Source organism: Manis javanica, chromosome 10 (assembly GCF_040802235.1).
Source record: "Manis javanica isolate MJ-LG chromosome 10, MJ_LKY, whole genome shotgun sequence".
Classification (NCBI taxonomy): Eukaryota; Metazoa; Chordata; class Mammalia; order Pholidota; family Manidae; genus Manis; species Manis javanica.
Window position 1 is genome coordinate 94,771,805 of NC_133165.1, and position 17,925 is coordinate 94,789,729.

The following is a 17,925-nucleotide window of genomic DNA, read 5'->3' on the forward strand; positions in this document are numbered from 1 at the left end:
GCTAACCCTGAGACAGAATGGCTTCACCTTGCATCAATAAGTACAAAAAGGTGGAAACTGCGTGCCTTCTGTGTGTGTTGGGTTTCACACTGGCATTTGGTTTGTTTGTTGTGATACTGAGTGTGTCATTAGTGGGTGGCTGAGACTGGGTGTCAGCTCCAGCAGCCTGGAAAGGTCATCTTCCTCGCTGCTAATCGTGGCCTGTGTTAAGTATATTCTCCATCCTCTCCCAACGAGACACGGCATCTGCTGTGAATTCATTCAAGGTTCTACTGGTGCACCGCGAAGGAGAGCATATGCAGGAGCGAGCTGACAGGGTACACTTCACTCAAATGTTCATCAGCATTTTAGAGTTGAGCTCTGCACAGCCCTCCCGGGAGACTGTCGTGGGATTTTACAGCAGATAATGGGACAGGAAGGAGAGTAAAATCGCAGCAGTGACAGGCAGCGTAACGAGGTTCATCTCCCCTCGATGTACAGTTGTAGCCTTGACTACACAGGCAATTAAAATCATCCCACCTGGCCCTCCCCATCAAACCTCCTGCTAAAAGGCCATTTAGAGAGTTAGAGAGGCCTGGAGGCAGGGCTGGCAGATCCAAGGGAAACCATGCAAATACATAGCTACCTCATGACCTGGCCTCAGAGAAAGCAGGGCTCTGGCACCCCTCCTCTGCTCTCTCCTGTTGCCTACTGTCGGAGGAACTGTTGGGCACTCGAAGACCATTTTAGCTATATTTGGTTAGATGCAGGGTCAAAGGGGCAGTCCCAGCCAGGAAATCATCACATGACCCGGGGCCACCAACTTCTTGCTCTGACCCTACCGCTCACAAACCTGCAGCTCCGGCTGCAAAGGAGATGGGCATGCGGAGCCCGGGACCACAGGGAAAACAGCCCGATGGCCGCAGCCCTGCCACTGCCAAGTCAGTGGTCGTGTCCTCATGCCTTTCCTGTTTGTGTGCCCATCGGTTCTTCCTGATACAGGGAGGCAGGAAGCAGAACAGCCGACTAGAAGCTTCACATTGTAGTCTGATGGTAAATGGGGACACAGCATTCCAGCCACATCAGGCTTCTGCACGTCTAATGCTCTTGCAAACTACCTCTAGAGCTGGCCTCTGAAAACTAAGGCAGAGCCTTAGAAACCAGCCACAAATGGTATTGAAATCCAAAACCAGAAGCAATCATGCTGAGATTTCTTAGAACAGAGGCTGACGAACTCAGATGCCAGAAGGGGCAGGGGTATAATAAAGAAGGCACGTTGGCTCTGCTGGACAACAGGAGGTGGTGGGACCCAGCTTAATTGGGGAACTGTCACTGAAGTGGAGCAGTGCCACTTAGCTTCAGCCAGTGGGTGCTAAGCTCTGGACAGTGTTACCAGATGATCCAGTTCTTAAAGGATAAATCAGTCCAAATTTTTATGTACAATTTCCTGAACTTTGATGCTGGTGCTGAACTGATATTCAAATAATAAGTAAACCATCATGCAGGTTCACAAAAATAGAAAACACATATTTGTGGGCCACATACTGACCCTAAGGCACAAGTTGGCAGCCTCTATAAAGGACTTTGAGCCCTGGGGGTTGGTACATTAGCCCAGAGTGTCCCCCACACAGGGACCTACAGAAGGTAGTTAGTGCACAGTACACCTCGTCAACACATGCGTGGGAGTACACAGATGTTTGGGTTTTGTTTAATTTTTCTGAAGAGCTGAGTTCCTCTGAGGATGCATTATTTTGTGTTGACTTCACTTCCAGGCTTAACCTCAGAGTAAAAGCTTCATGGAAAAGTAGTCTTAAAATTTAAAGCCCGAAACATAAAACAAAAACAAAACACTCAGGCGTCTGGTCTGGCTGATACGTCTCCAAACTTTCAAACAAATATTTACCACTCTAAGTTTTATCTGTTAATAATTGCAATTATTACAGAGTAGCACTGAAAATTTCTCACTGGAATTTTAAAAGAGAACAAAATGCTCTTTATGTATTTATTTTCAGAACTTCAAGTGGGCACACGACCAAAAGAGCTTCTGGACATCGACAGCTCCTCTGTGATTCTTGAAGATGGAATAACCAAGCTAAACACCATTGGCCACTACGAGGTAAGGGCAAGGCTTAGCCCCCAACGTCTCCTTCCCCACCCCGAATTCTAACGGGATTAGATCATCTTCAGCATCCTGTAAATTCTGTGAAGAATTATAGGACTGCCACCCTTTTCTGGACTAGTTTTTGCAGTTTGCTTGTCTCTGGAGAAGAAGTTGTTGTCGTTATTCCTTCAGAAAAGCCCATGAATTACTGTCTTTCATAGTCTACTTGCCCTCCTCCCCCTACTTTCTGCAGGCTTTGCTTTTCCTGCAGCCCAGTCACGCTCTGTCCTGCAGTTTAGGTCAGACACTCTTCTTTATGAGCTCCTCTGACCTGGTCAGTAGAATTACCATTTGACTTGGGCTGAGCAAAGCCAGGAAAAGTCTCTCAGTGCTCACAAGAGGTAGCATAACCTTTGGTGTAGTGGCATTTCTTTCTGAAAAAGTTTTACATTTCCTGTTTTGTTTGCAGTATTCAGTGATACCTTTTGGCCCTGACCCACATGCTGGGTGAGGCTGAGGTAGGTAAGGGGCGCAGTGAGCTCTCAGAGATCTGAGTGCCAGAGAAGCCAGCACAGAGCAGGAGGAGCAGACGGGAGGTTCCTGAACACACTGGGTTACTGGGAGTCATTCAGCAACATTCGTCTAAATCTTTGCTCAGTATCTACTATGTGCTAAGATCTGGGGATGCAAGTGAAAGGAAAAAGACCAGGTCCCTGACCTTAAGGAGCCTACAGCCCTGGGGACAGGGTGAAAAGTGAAAGGAGACAGTGAAGTAACACCTTACACTGTAATGGGGCATCTGAGAAGCATCGGAGCATCCGAGAAGGCTTCCTGGAGGAAGCTGTGACTGAGCTGAGACCTGCAGAGTAAGGGGAACTTAACCAGGCTGGGGTGAGGACCAGCACGCCCAGCAAGGGAGGGCATGCGTGTTCTGCTTGTAGACTGGCTAAAACTCGAGAGGGCAGGGGCGGTAGTGAGAGCTAATCATCACCGATGTCCCGGAGCTCTTGCTCTGTGCCAGGCGTGTCCTCAGCATTTCCCCTTATTTCAGTTCCTTCCATCCCAGAGCAGTCCTGTGAGGTAGGCAGTGGTCCTAATCCGCCTTACAGATGGGTGCACCGAGGCTCCGGGAGGTTTACTAACAGCCCGTCAGTGGCAGGGCCAAGGCTGGGCCGCAGGTAGCTGGGCCCTAGGGCCTGTGGATTCACGGTCCCGCCAGGATGCGGCCACACAATGTGAAGCCTTGGAGGGTCGTAAGCAAGGGAGATCAGGCCTCAGAAAATGGCCGTGGCTGTGCATGGAGCATGGGTATAAGAGGTGCAGACCCAGAAATAGGGAGACCCGTCAGAGCTGTCATTAGTGTTCTGGGTGAGGGCTGATGCTGGCCAGAAATGACACAGTGGCTCTCGAAATGCAGACAGGTGGACGCTGACAGCCCTGCAGACCTGGGTGGGGGTCGGGGAGGGCAGGGAGGGTTGGGAAGGCACCAGGGCTGGTGGTGCTGTCGCAGGGCCGCAGGTGCTGTCCCAGAGACGGGGCAGCCAGGACTGGCTTTCCAGGCCACTTGGGCGCCTCCGGTCACTCACGGCGGTGATGTCCCAGGGAGGCATGTCTGCGCCCAGAAGGCCTTTGGACCTGCCAGGCTACCCCCTCCCCCGGGGAGGAGCTGAGACTGTTCCTTGCACCCAGCTTTCTGGGCAACAGCCAGGAACAGAGGACACCTGAGCCTTGGGCCGTTTGGCTGGGTGGGTCTCACAGCCAGTTTGGAAACAGTCACTTTGTGGGACACCTGGGTGGGTGCTGCCCTGCAGCCCTGGCCATGGGGTGTGGGGCACCCAGCAGAGAAAGTTGCTGGTGAACAACTCACTCCTATCCTCAACCTCTGCTGCCCAGACCTTCCTGCCGTGGAATCATCTTGCCAAGAGCTGTCGGTCTTAGCCTTTGGAGTGTAAAAGTCCCCAGGGAACTTTCTGAATGTATGTATTCATGTCAGTGGGCCACATTTGGAGAAGCTCTGTTTCAGAGGGAGTTTACCAGACAGGAGGCATTAGAGTTGGGGTGAAGTGCTTAGAGAGGGCTCTTCACGGCTGCAGTTTGAAGTTCAGGGTTGCAGCTGGGCAGAGAGAGATCTTCCCTCCCTGCGTGTCTGGTAGCAAGCTTCTCTGGGCAAGTTTGGAAGGAACCCGGCCACAGATGCTCTCCTTTGGCCCTCTTCGCGAAAGCGCTTGCCATGCTCAGCTGTGCAGGGAGGGCTGGGCCACCCTGGGCAGGCTTCTCAGCATCCCCTGGCAGCTGTGTGGCATGGCGGGGGCCCCAAAGGAAGGGGCTGTGGCCACTCGCTGCCCTTCCTAGGGAAAGGCAGGCCAAGCACCCCCGCGGGGAGGACGAAGAACTGCCACAGCTGTCCGCGGGGCAAGCGGAAGGCTGTCAGGAGAGAGGGAACATCAGTCTTCAGTGGAGACATGGGCTGTGCGAGACACCTATCTGCTTAAGGATGATAATGAAATTAATCCGGCCTGTAGTCACTTCCCGTCCAAATGATTTATTGGCCTTATACCCTAGCATTGCCACATGGTGGTAATAAATGACAAGACTAGGACACAAGGGCCTAAAGGATTCTCCTTATGTTTAAAAAGCTAAGTCATAAGGCAAATAAATGCGGAGAGCTTGAAGGAAGGTCATCGGGCATGGTGTTCTCTGCCTGGACCATCTCAGATGCTCTGTTTTTTCAAAGACTGTTGGGGCAAAAGCATCCACCACCACCCTATGCCACTTGGTTTAGCAGCATCTGTGTAGAGGCAGAATTTGGAGTCATTTGACAGGGCTGAGCTGAAGCTTACTTTGCCCTTTCGTTAAAGAAAAATTTTCTCTCCAAACACTTTCATTTCCCTCCTGAGAGACAAGATGCTAATTATCACTCTTATTCATTTACTAAAGCACCCTAGTTTGAGTCACTGTAAGTGCTTGAAAGCAAAAAGCTATATTTCATTTAAAAATAGGGTCTAACTTGGAATTTTAAATGATTCAGACTCACCTCCCCCCAATTAGCCCAAATTAGTTAGGTTTTAAAGTTAATCTTTAGCGACGGCCAGGTCCTCCTCCTAGCTTAACCAAGTCCCATTGCTGGAGAAGAGCCTGCTGCTTCTCGCCTTGTTCTGGCCTTAGGGCAAACAGAGGGGAGCTGTTCTCTTCTGAATGATTTACTGTCCAAATATTTGAAGAGCAGGTTTCTAGAGGGGGACCTCAAGGCACAGCAAAAATGTAGCATCTCATGGACGAGATGCAGCCTCCAGAGCCCCAAGCTGCTGGCAGTGCCCTGTCCACCTACAGGTTGGCCTGCTTGCCAACCCTGGGTTGTCAGCAAGATTGCTTTCCACCCTGATGACAGCAGCGCTGTTCACATGCATTCATGCAGCTCATGTTCACAAAAGCCCTGTGCTGAAGGTGCTTTTATTACTCTTACTTTGCATCAGATGAATGCAGAGGAGGGCGAATTTCTGCTCCAGTCTCATTCTGTCCTGTGCAGACGAGGGGTAAAGCCGACATCTTCACAAACACATTAAGCCAGAGGCATCTTTCTCCCCTATAATTAAATCCTTGCAAGTGCTTCTTTGACTAGCAGTTGCTGTATGTGCATTTACTATGAGGGGAACTGTGCTGTGTTGTGGAGCTGGTGAATTCATTTGTGTGTGGTCGGGGGTAAGGTTGGTGGTGGCTTCTCCAGGCTCAGGCTTTCTGCCCTGCACCAGCAGTTGGCTTGTGGTGGGCCCCAAAGGAAGGGGATGTGACCTTTGGCGGGATGGTGTTATCGCACCCACAGGCTGCTCTGGAGCGGCAGCAAGCGTGCAGGACAGGTGGTGTGTCCGGCAGGAAATGTTCTCTACAGATCATGCCTCTTGTTTTCAGCTGTGAAGTTTTCTGGGGCAAAAAAGACATTTAACCCCATGTCATTGAGAATGTTCCTTGTAACTGGTGCATGCTAATGCCAAAGCTGTCATTCAAGTGACATTTAAAGCTCATAGGAATGTTCCAAAGCATCTGGGTAAGGTCAGCGGTCCTTCCAATCAAGTGTGTCATCTGTGACCCTAAAATAAAGGGATCGGATTGCCTCTAAAGGTCTCTATAAGCGTGAACAGCTAGATATTTAACAAGCACATGGGGTGCTTCCTGCACACGAGGCTCTGTTCTAAGGGCTTTTACAAATAACATCCCCTTTAGTCCTCTTTAGAGCACAGTGAGATGTGGAGACTGTCATTAGCCCCATTTTGAGGCACAGGGAGGCTAAGCAACTTGGCCCAGGTCACATGGCTCTTGTCACTGACGCCCCAAGGCTGGGAGCAGGTGGAATGGAAGTGCACTGAGACTCTGTGGCTCCTCTGGGGGCCAGAGGGGTAACTCGGCTCAGAACTGGTAGTTACCTTCTCTGAGGTCAAATTCAAAAGGGTAACAACATTTTATGATGAATATCATGTCTATGAGATTTATCAAAATTCTTTCCTATTTCGAATCCTACTTTAACATCCTTTAAGGCCAACATTCCTTGAAGAAAATGATAGTTCCCTTCATCAGAAGGGAGTTGTCTCTCAAGCATCCAAGAGCTGACAACTCCAGTGCCACAGAAGCACAGGGTCCCAGTTTCCCACACACTCTTGGAGGCCAACCTGCCTCCCGAGGACTAGGTCAGGATTCTAGCAGTCCTCACCCAGGAGTTTGTTAGGGCTGATTCTAAGCACACAAGAAGGTACCCTACTGGCATTTTCACGAGTCTGGGAACCACATGTGCCTTGATGTGCCTGTTGACAACGTTCTCATAGCCCCTCCCAGACGCAGATGAGCCCTGAACCTCTCCTTGGCTTAAGGACTGAGCCAGGGCATCCCTCTGGCCCTGAGGACACAGATTCCTTTTTCATCTGCCTCCAGTCTTGGGGTGCCAATGAGAAGAGCTAAGGGGAAACACAAGGAGAGCAGGTCTGAGGAATGGCTGCTGGGACACTGTTAGTTGAATAAAATTCTGCTTTCACATACTACCGTTTTTGGAATGGGAGGTACCTGTATGGGTTTGCATGTGTTGATTTGTACTGATTATTGTGTTTTGAGATTTTTTTTTAAGGAATAGTATCACAATATTTCAGATCATATTCAACTATGAATATGGTCAGTATTCATAATTTTTTATAACATTTGTAGGCTGATTCCAGTTTTCCTCTTAGGCTAAACTATATGAACTTGCCAATATCTGACCATTTTTACCTACAGAAGTGGCCATCTCATAAGGTTTAATATAAACTCAACCATGTATTTCTAGAAAATCTATTTTTGTGGAATTATCTTCAGTTTATGCCATAAAGATATTTTACCACAAAGAAATCTCACCGTCACTTGCACATGGTTGGGAGGCTGTGCAGCTTCTGTTTATTTCAGGAGTGACTTTAAATTATTGACATGGGTCCACTTATCTCTGTGGGCACAACTCTTAATCCCAACGATGGAAAAGTCCATAGTCATCTCCACTTCATTCCAGCATGGGCCGGTCGTCACTGAAGGTGTGCCGCCTTGTCACACTGAATCCGGGAGCAGCCCGAGACTGGAAGGAGTTTAACTTGAAATGCCATGTGTACCAGTTCTGCTTGGGCTGGAGAAACCTCCCTGCCTCAGATTCATCTAGAGACATTAATCTTTCTTTGATTTAATTTGGTTTTCATTCCTAAAGCAGGGGCCCAGCAGACGCTCCCTGCCTCACAGAGTACGGGACGATTAATGAGCCACTTAGGAAAGCATTTGGAGTTTTTCAGATGGAACAAACAGCATCATATTTTTAACCCTTTGTATTCCGACGCACTTTTCAAAAAGGCATTTCTGTCCTTAACTTGGCAGCAGCCAACTTGTGCAAAACAGAAAATGGAAACCTTTTCCCCTAACAAACATCTGTACATAAACTAGTTTTCAGTCTTTACAATGGTCTTAAAGCGTCATGTGGGGGAAAATGTTTCAGCCCTAGAGCAGATGTGGAAGTTAGAAATACACTCACACAAATGCATGCTCACACGCACACAACTCATCCACTAATAAAATGCTTTTACACTTGCTCTTGGGAGATAATTTCAGAGTAAAATTTCCTCGGCACAAGCTGTGTCTGCCCTTAGTGCCTGAGCGCTATGCCAGCAGTGAGTAGTTGTTGCCAGCACTTGAAAAGACATTTGAACTTTTGGCAGCACTCCTTATCGGAAGGCCCATCCGTGGAGTTTGTGATTATAGAGCAAGGGTGCTCGCTTTTGGCAAAACAAAGCATCTGACAGTAGAGGAGTATTGGCTCAACACTCAACAGGATCCATTTGGGATTCATTCTTTGACAATTACCCAGAATGAATCACCAGCTTCCTTTTATAAAAAGATATTTATTGGCTTAGAAACAGCATATCCAGCTCTTCATGGGGAGGAACTTCGTAACTATGTTCAAACATTCTCAGTGTCTGATGATTGCTAAGGGGATACCTGCACAGAACGTTTAATTGCATCAAATGGAGGAGAATGGAAAAATCACCCAGGAAACAATGGATAGCTCAAGAGAAAAGGAGAGGATATTTGGTAGGAACAGCAGTCAAAGAGCTCGGTAAGAATTCAGAATCCACGCCTGAGACAGTCTGCAGAGGCCCGATGGCCCAGCCCACAGCCCACTCCCCACAAGGTACCGCGAACACCAGCAGCTGGGGCCTCTGGCCCGCACTCCGCGCACGCTGGACGGCAACCCAGAGGCCTCTCCAGGGCTGGCCCCCGCTCTGCTTCTTCCCGAGGGTAACCTGAGGGAGACTAAGCTTTAATCCTTCCACCTTTGCTCAGCCGGTTTGTACATTCTGGTAACTGCTGAGCAGCAAGCCAGAAGAGAAAGTCTAGGTTTCTGCTTTTTTCCAAGTGGGGGAAGGCCAGTTCTCATTAGCGTTAGAATTCATAACAGCCTTAGAATTTCAGGGTGGAGGGAAGCAGTGCTCAGCTATTAATGTTCAGAGAGGACAGGGTTAATCCTCCACAATCCCAGAACGGGGACGATTTGTGCATCCCTGATTTATCCTTCAAGGCCCATGTTTTATATTTTTATGGACCAGCCCCTCGGAACAATTTACTCCTCCCAGAGTGAGGCCTGCCCTCTGCAGTTCAGCATCTAGTCTCCCTCTGTCTGAAGGCCCCTCTTCCCCTGGTTGGGTGTCGGGGAGGGATGCGCTGGAGGGCCATGTGGCTGTGGGTTCCACAGCCCCACAAGGCCTCAGGCCACAACTCTTGACTTTGTCTCCGAAAGCAGTGATACACAGACACTGTCTCAAGTGTGGTAGAAGCATTTATTTGTCAAACGTGTATCTAACATCTGTGGCAATTTTTTAACAGTCCGATTGTATAATTCTTATAAATATCACCTTTTTAAAGCATACAGTTCACTGGTTTTTGGTACATACAGTGTTGTGCTACCATCACCATGACCTAATTTTAGAACATTTTCATTACCCTAATAAAAAACCTTGAGCTTATCAGAAGTCACTCCTCATTCCTCTGCCCCCAGCCTTAGGCAACTAGTAATCTATTGTCTGTATAAATTTACCTGTTCTGGACATTTTATATGAATGGGATGTGGTCTTTCACAAGTGGTTTCTTAGCATGGATGTTTTGAGGTTCATTCATGTAGCATGGGTCAGTGTATCTTCTATTGTATGGCATTTTTTTCGTAGCATATTCATACAGTGGAATAATACACACTAGTTTTTAAAGGATGTACTGCTGTTAGCTGCAGCAATGTGGATAAACACCACAGACCTTATATTGACCCTAAGAAAACACTGTATGATTCCATGTATATGAAGTTCAAGAACAGAAAAACTAATCAATAGTTATGGAAGTCAGAATAGCAATTACCACTGGATGAGGACTGGGGTGGGTATTGACTGGGAAATACTTCTCAGGATCTTGAAATAAATTTTGTTTTAATGTGGGTAGTAGCTACACAGTTACATAAGTGAACTTTCACTGAGCTGTACACTTACTATTAGTGCATGGTAAGTTCTTTTAAAGAAGTATAGTTTTATTAAAAAGTATACAGCTTTTATGATTGTATAAGCTTCTTTAAAGATACAAACTTCCAGAAAAGAGAATAAATCATAAGTCTACTGCCTGATGAAGTATCAAAGGTGAGCACATCCTAGAACTCCCCTCAGGTCACAAAACAGAACATTACAGGAGCCCCTCCTGATAGCTACCCCCACTCCCTTCCCCAAACGTCTAACAGACTTTCTTACAGCTCTGTGTGAAGGGAGTCGCACAGTACGCTTGCCTTCGTGTGGGGTTCTCTTGCTCCGCATCACTGTGAGGTTCCTCCTTGTGCATGTAGCCGTAATTTGCTCATTTTCACTGTTTGATATTGTCATATGAATGTACCCCAAAATTACTTATTCATTTAAGATGATATTTGGATTGTTCCCAGTTTGAATCAATTACAGACCATTTACAATGAAGGTATGTACTTATTTCTGTTGGGTATAATACCTACATGTAAAATTGCTCTGTCTTATGGTTGGACACCAGCTTTAGATACCAGTTCTTGAAAACCTGTCTTAGCATTTCTTAACAGGTAAATTAAAAAATAAGAAAATAAAAATTAAGGTGGTTCCAGCCTCCCTAGACCCGTCAGCACAGCGCAGTGCTCCCCTCTTCCAGGGACCACCCACCACCTCCCATTAGCCGCCGGCCTCCCCACTTCTAGTACTTGCCGCACCGAATTCCATTGCCTTGTCTGTCACCTTCACAGGATGGTGAGCTCCTTGAGGGCAAAGTCGGTGCCTCGCTCATCACTGGAGCCCCAGCTCCCAGCACAGTAGAAATTCTTGACAAATATTTAGCTTAGTAAGAAAGTGTAAGATCCATCCAGCCATGTAATTCCTGGATGAAGTTGAGAAATACATTGTTTTGAAAACTCATGTTTTTATCTTTCTTTTCAGGTATCAAATGGATCCACTATAAAAGTCTTTAAGAAGATAGCAAATTTTACTTCAGGTAACCAATATATCATGCTTTTAACCGTTTCTTCTCACCCAGCTTTATAAAGCACTGCTTTTTGCCTCTCTCAGATGTATTGTCACAAAGGTGAGATTGAGTTGTTGCTGAGCAAGTCTCTGAAGGCAGAGGACAGCTGTTTCTGTTTCTGGGCCCAAAAGGCGCGCCCTGCAAGGACCGCAGCAGTTGGGTGCCCGGCCTGCCCAGCGCTGAGGGGGCACTGCCCCCGGGCGTCCGTGACTCGGCCCTCCTGATTCTCTTCCCGAGGCCTCAGCAGGAGGGGGGCTGACGGAGGAGACCCCTTGGCGGACCGCGAGGGAAGCTCGCAGACGATCACGCAGCCCTGCCAGTGCTGAGCAAACGAGACTCGCCCCCTTGGGAAGCCCAAACCTCCCAGGGATGGCACGTGCCAAGTTCCCGGAGGGTGGGGGAGAAACTACAGAGGGGGCTTTTATGGGAAAGTCCATACGCCAGCGTCCCATCTCCTACCTGCTTGGCAGTTTGGGGCGAGGAAACACTGAGGGGGAGAACCGCAGGGCCTGTTCCAGGTTTGTGGCCAGAGAAATCACACCCAGCCGAGACACTCGGTGCTCAGCTCTCAGCAAGGTTCAGGGGCTCTCTCAGTCCTTCTCAACACATGGCGGGAGGCGGGCTTTAGTTCCTGGATTCAGTCCTAGGCACAGCCTGGTCGGTCCCACCGTGAGAGCAGGGCTCTTAAAATAGCCAGGACGACGCGGTAGTTTGTAGGACACCCCTTTGGGGACACCCACTGTCCATCACTCCATCAGGCAGAGTGAGAGCAGCCGTCTTGCAGAGGGTGGCTGTCACTGACACAGGGGATTGGTTTCCCTGTGCTGTTAAATGCACACAGCTATGTATTTGAGGCCTCAGGACTGGGCCTTTTGCACTGGATCTCTCCACCACACTGCCTGCAGCCAGCGCCTCTGCTTCCTCCGTGTCTGGTCCTGCTGAGCGCCTCTTCATTTGGTCACCATCCTAACCCTCCAGAGCCTGCCCTGTGCCCCTTTATCAGCCCCTCTATCATCATCCCACCCCCGCGTGACCCCAGCCTTCATCAGCCCCTCTATCATCATCATCTCACCCTCGCGTGACCCCAGCCGCCTGCCACTCAGGAACCTGCCCCAGGCAGTGCCGGAGAGGCAAAGGGCAGTCACTGTGAACTCAGACCCCCGACCTGTCCAGGGCCCTGGGGCAGCCTCCTCCCACCATTTCTCTAGGCAACTCACCCTGTGCCCTCCGTAATCCCACCTTCTCAGAGCGCTACCCACACAGCACTCCTGTCAGGTGACTCCACTTGTGCTTCAGAGAAAACGGAAATCAGAACCCCCTCAGCGTCCAACACCCTGACCCGTCTGCCCATTTCCTCATTTCCCCTTACATTCTGGGACTTCCCTTCCTCCCGTCCAAGGCCAGTCTCCCGCCTGGATCCCACCATCCTTCCCTGCCTTCTGAACATCCTCATGCCACCCGATAGTCTATTCTTTTACCTGTACTTTCTGTACCGCCCCATCTATTCTACTGTTTCCATTACCATGTCAAGATGGTCTAGTCTGTCATCTTTAAAACAAAATCCCAGTACCTCAATCTTCTTTTCCCTCCATTTATTACTTCCTTTACAGTCACACTTCTTCCAAGACTGTCTTCGTCTTCACTCTGTCCTCTCCCACTTGCTCTGAGCTCCACCCCATTGCCTCCTCCTCACCTTAGGGCCCTTGCCCCCCTATTCCCTTCCAACACGTGCCTGGCTAACTCTACCCATTCACTTAGGTTCAGCTGCAACATCTCTTCCTTAGGGAAACCGACTAGACTAGGTCAGTTCCTTGTTAGACACTTAGCATGTAATTGTTCCTCGCAATCCTATCACAATTGTAAAATTCATCAGCAATTAGTATGAAGCCTCTCACTGGCTAGGCTGTAAATCCCATTTGGGTGGGAACTGGGCCCGTCTTACTCATTGCTGTGTTCCCTGTAGCCCTGGCATGCATTAGGAGTGCCAAGTAGAGTTGTTAAATGAGTGACGCCTGAACCTCTCCTACTCCATCCCCATCAGTGCTCATTCAGCCTGTGTTGGCACGGGGGCAGGGCACTTGCTTTCTACTCCAGCCCCTGGCCCATCCTGCCTTCATCCTGTTCCTGAGACCTTAATACACCCTGGGGGGAATGTGTACTTATGAGCTCAGGGAGGAGAGCTCACATAGCCTCTGCTGTTGATAGCACTAACAGGGCATGTTATGAGAAAGCAGTTAGCCCCTGGTTGTTTTAACGGACTGTTTTCTCTCCCTTTCTCTGGCATTCAGATGTGGAGTACTCGGAAGACCACTGCCACTTGGTGAGTTCAGGCTTCCTCGTGCTCACCGCTGAATTGGGTGCCTTCTGTAGCACGACCAGTCTCCTTGGGTGATACTTCTCCTCTGCCTTTCCCTGTAGATTTTACCAGACTCGGAAGCATTCCAAGATGTGCAAGGAAAGAGACATCGAGGGAAGCACAAGTTCAAAGTGAAAGAAATGTATCTGACAAAGCTGCTGTCGACCAAGGTACACTTACTGCACCAGAGCGCTTTCTGGCTGCCCTGGGGGGTTGTGATGTTTGACTTAATTTCCCCCGAACTGTGAAAATGTTACAAATCCCCTGTGCCTCCTAGCAAAGCAAAATGGAAGTTTAAGCTGTAAACACTTCCTAGCCCCTTCTTTTTTTATAAACTGCAAAGATAACAGTACTTCACAAATTTCTACTGTAGTGTCTTCAATCAAGAATTTTATATTGTTCTCAGTCTCTTTAACTCACCATTTAATTGTTATTTTTTTAGGTTGACAGGATAATTATTCCTTTTAGTTTACTTGTTATTATAGATGAGCAGTAAAAGTCCCTCTTTGAATTGCAAATAAAATGAAGGGCAGGGGTCAGGGGCTGTAAACCTAGTAAATCTTCCTTTTTTTCCTCCATATAAAAGATGCCAGATGTGAAAGCCAGCAGAATACCAAATAAGGAGCAAGCTTTACCTTATCGGCATTTTATTAGGATTAACACAAGTCTGCGTGGTGATCCCTTTTGTGCCCTGAAATGACTAGCAATACCCCTTCCATTACCCGCACCTGGGCCTAGACTCCTGCTGCACAGGCTTCTTCGGATTGTAGCAGAGGGTCTGCTTAGGGCTCAGTAGATGTGGGTTAGTGGGCAGAGGACAGCCAGAGCCTGTTGATTTTCTCATCTGTCACACAGAGCTGTACTTACTTGGTTTTTGTAAAACACTTTGGAAAGTACACAGTAAAACCCTGTGATGCAAATATACGCAAGAGAAAAACATTCTGGGATCCAAGCAACATCATTTTTTAGTTTTTCCAGGCTGAATGTAACTAATAAAAGCTAATGTGTGGCTTCTTGGCTTATGCAATAGCCCTAACAAGTAACATTTCAACTGCTAGAGATTTCTAAGAGATCCTCCCTGTTGACTAAACACTGTTGTTATCAGCAAGATACTTATAAACCAAATCTAAAGCTGGGCATGGATTTTCAGGGTCTTTGTCCCCTACAGTGAGGGTTGGCCTCATTTGAGTTTTACACATAATCTTCTCAGCTTGTTTTTCCTCTCTTTTGCACATCATTTCTCTGAACCTGGATTTTGTTTTCCAAACTGCCATGCTATTTTTTTAATCTCCTGAGTTTGATGTTCTCTGTCTTTCAGGTGGCAATTCACTCTGTGCTTGAAAAACTTTTTAGGAGCATTTGGAGTTTACCCAACAGCAGAGCTCCATTTGCTATAAAATATTTTTTTGACTTTTTGGATGCCCAGGCTGAAAACAAAAAAATTACCGATCCTGACGTCGTACACATATGGAAAACGAACAGGTGGGGAGAAACAGTAGGCAATTACTGACTGTTGTCACGAATCTGGGACAGAATCTTAACTAAAAGAAGGGCATAGTTATGAAAATGAGAAATTAATATTTTGTAGGGAATCAAGAAAATTCTTGACTCTCAGAATTGGTAACTTTGCAATTTATAAGCTGTCTATACTCTGATTCTGTATAGAAATTTGTTTGATCAAATACAGTACTTAGAATTGGCCAAAGGACTGTTTTATTCTTAACATTTTCCCTTAAGCCAAGCATCCAGATTTATTCTAAATGTCTCCTCAGTAAAGAAATGTAGTTCATTATTCCACTTTGGAATACTTTGTGCACAAGCTAAGTAAGACTCCGAGCTGCGATGTCACAGAGCTTCTGAGGGTAAGCTCTTCCGAACATTCAGGCCAGCCAGACCATTTTAATAAGTTAAAAACTGAATTTCAGAACTCTAGGTTTTGACCTCCCATTTAATCCGACTGTCTCCTTGAGCCCACTCCCTGTGTCCTAGCCTCCTATTCCCAGGCCCTGCTCTTCTCGCACCAAGCTTGGGTTTGGTGCGCTATCATTTCACCGTGAAGATCGCGGCATCCGAGCAGGGCAGGAATCAGGACAGCAGGGCTAGTGACAGGCCCGCAGCCATAGATTGGCTGTGACAGAGTTGAGGAGAAGATAATGGAAGGACTTTGATTCCCAAGTTCATATCCAGCAATCTGAGTACCTACTAAGTGCTGAGCTCTAGAGCTTGCAATTCTCTAGGTGGAGACAAGTAGGTAAACTGTAGTATGTTAGAAGTGTGGTTAGTACAGTAAAGTGGGAAAGGAGGATGTACAAGCCTGAGGCACAAGCTTGCCGGGTATGTGTGAACAGGGAGGTGGCCAGCGGACCTGTAGTGAACCAAGGGAAGAGTATCCAGAGTTGGGTGGAGAGTCACAAAGGGTTCTGAGCAGAAGAGAGACGGTCCGAGTCTGTGTTGATTGCCGAGAGCTTTGGGGGTGGGAGATGATGGCAGTTTAGGGGTAAGATGGTCAGGTCCCTGGAATCTGATGAGATGTTCTCATTGGTAACCTTTGTCTAATATAATTACAACTATCTGCAGGAAATTCTTATCAGTGGCTACTTCCAGGCTTACCCTGCTCTAGTCCTTCCTTTCAGTTCTTCTGTCAGTTTAACCCTTTCTTGTTCTCGGAGAGATGCGCCCAGCTGTTGCTTGGGACAGTCTTTAAGAACAAGACCCCGAACAACCACTTACCAACTGTGATGAACACAGCCTCCACCGCCTGTGAATGGCTGTGTTTGGAAAGAGCTCTCTCTCTCTCGGAACAGCCTTCCTCTTCGCTTCTGGGTAAACATCCTGAAGAACCCTCAGTTTGTCTTTGACATCAAGAAGACACCACACATAGACAGCTGTTTATCAGTGATTGCCCAGGCATTCATGGATGCATTTTCTCTCACAGAGCAGCAACTCGGGAAGGTAAGGCCCAGCTTTAGCATTTCTTGTGTAATGGCTGGTCTAAACCACACCCACTAAGAAGAAACAGTCAATGATGGGCACTGAAGATTTGCTTTTCTGTCTCTCTCTCTTTTTTTTTAAATGAAAACCAAGTAGATTATTTTCCCTACCCTAACTGCAGAACTCTGTGAAAACTTTTACAGCAAAGTATAAATTTTGTTTCTACAGACACTAAAAAACTATGAAACTACTGAAATTTGCCTATATTAACTCCAAATGAATACACCTAAAAGAGTCTAACAAATTGCTCATGGGCAAGAAAACCCTGCCTGAGATTTCTAATGCTACCAGTTTGTCACTTTATAATCAAAACATTAATATGGTTTTTCTTTGCTAGGCAAAGCCCTAAGAATGCAAAGAAGATAAAAAATACAAAGTTCGAGAGAGATGTTTTGGTCTTACATGAACACTCTGAAATATGATAAACTGAGCACTGCCTGTACCTGATCACCACTGAGCAGGGGCTCTCTGGCTCTTCCTTCTCCCTTCTCCAACCTTTCTCCTCAGATGGCTACTGCTCCCTTTTAATGTCTCTGTCCTGTTATTCTCGGTCCTCTGCCCAGGTCTTAGGCTATCTTTCTAAAACATAAATCGGATCTTGTCAGTCCTCTGCTTAAAAATCATTGTCTTCACAGTGCCACATGGCCCCTCCTGATTGGGCTTCGTGCCTCTTTTCTGGCTTTATTTTATACACTTCATACGCCTTCTATATTACAGCTTTACTTTTCCCAAACTTACCATGAGCTCTTTTTCACATCCCTTTTCTCTCATAACCCCTCTGTCTGGTAAAACCCTACTTATTCATCCAAGAAACATGATTTCCCAATGTGTACCAAAAACTGGGGGAGACTCATATTAGTCTAAATATATCTACTCTATGAACGTCCCCTGATGTACTTCCCGTTAACTTTCTCAGCACACAACACACAACACACTTGAAGACACTCAAATGCTTATTTATTAGAGTAAAAAAAAGATTACTTATGTTTTGGTGAGTTTCAGCCATTACAGAGTGGCACTCAAAGTTACGATCCTTGATTTGTACAACTCCACCGTCCTTTTCTTTATTCTACTGCCACTGATCATGGTATAGTTAAGCACAGTGTAAGTTTGTCTTCCCAACTAGATGTAAGCAGATACTGGTCATCTTTACCTTTTTTACACTCAGTATCTGCCCACAGCGCCTGGCTAAATAAATGGTCAGTTAATGACTGCTTGATTTGTGGGTTCTACAAAAACATCTTGGTAATATCTCAGTCTAGGCATGCTTTAGAATGAATGATTCATCAAGCTACTGACACAGCATTCAAGCTATCAATACAGTATATTTAAAAATCTATTAGAACATTAGCCTTGAGTAAATTTTTAAAATTTTCGATTGTCATGGTTATAATTACATAAAAACTTGCAAACTGCCAGGGAACTTGTGCAAAAT

At 47.0% G+C, this 17,925-nt stretch overlaps 1 protein-coding gene across 1 annotated transcript in view; it reads left to right on the plus strand.

Annotated features, from left to right (window-relative positions):
- Nucleotides 1–17,925, plus strand: part of PLXNC1 (plexin C1) — a 132,690-nt gene that overhangs the window by 110,352 nt on the left and 4,413 nt on the right. Inside the window, exons 23-28 of the mRNA XM_017679314.3 lie at nt 1,992–2,095; nt 11,059–11,113; nt 13,432–13,463; nt 13,562–13,669; nt 14,818–14,981; nt 16,304–16,451. Of these exons, the coding sequence (XP_017534803.2) occupies nt 1,992–2,095; nt 11,059–11,113; nt 13,432–13,463; nt 13,562–13,669; nt 14,818–14,981; nt 16,304–16,451 (611 nt within the window). The remainder of the gene's footprint in view (nt 1–1,991; nt 2,096–11,058; nt 11,114–13,431; nt 13,464–13,561; nt 13,670–14,817; nt 14,982–16,303; nt 16,452–17,925) is intronic.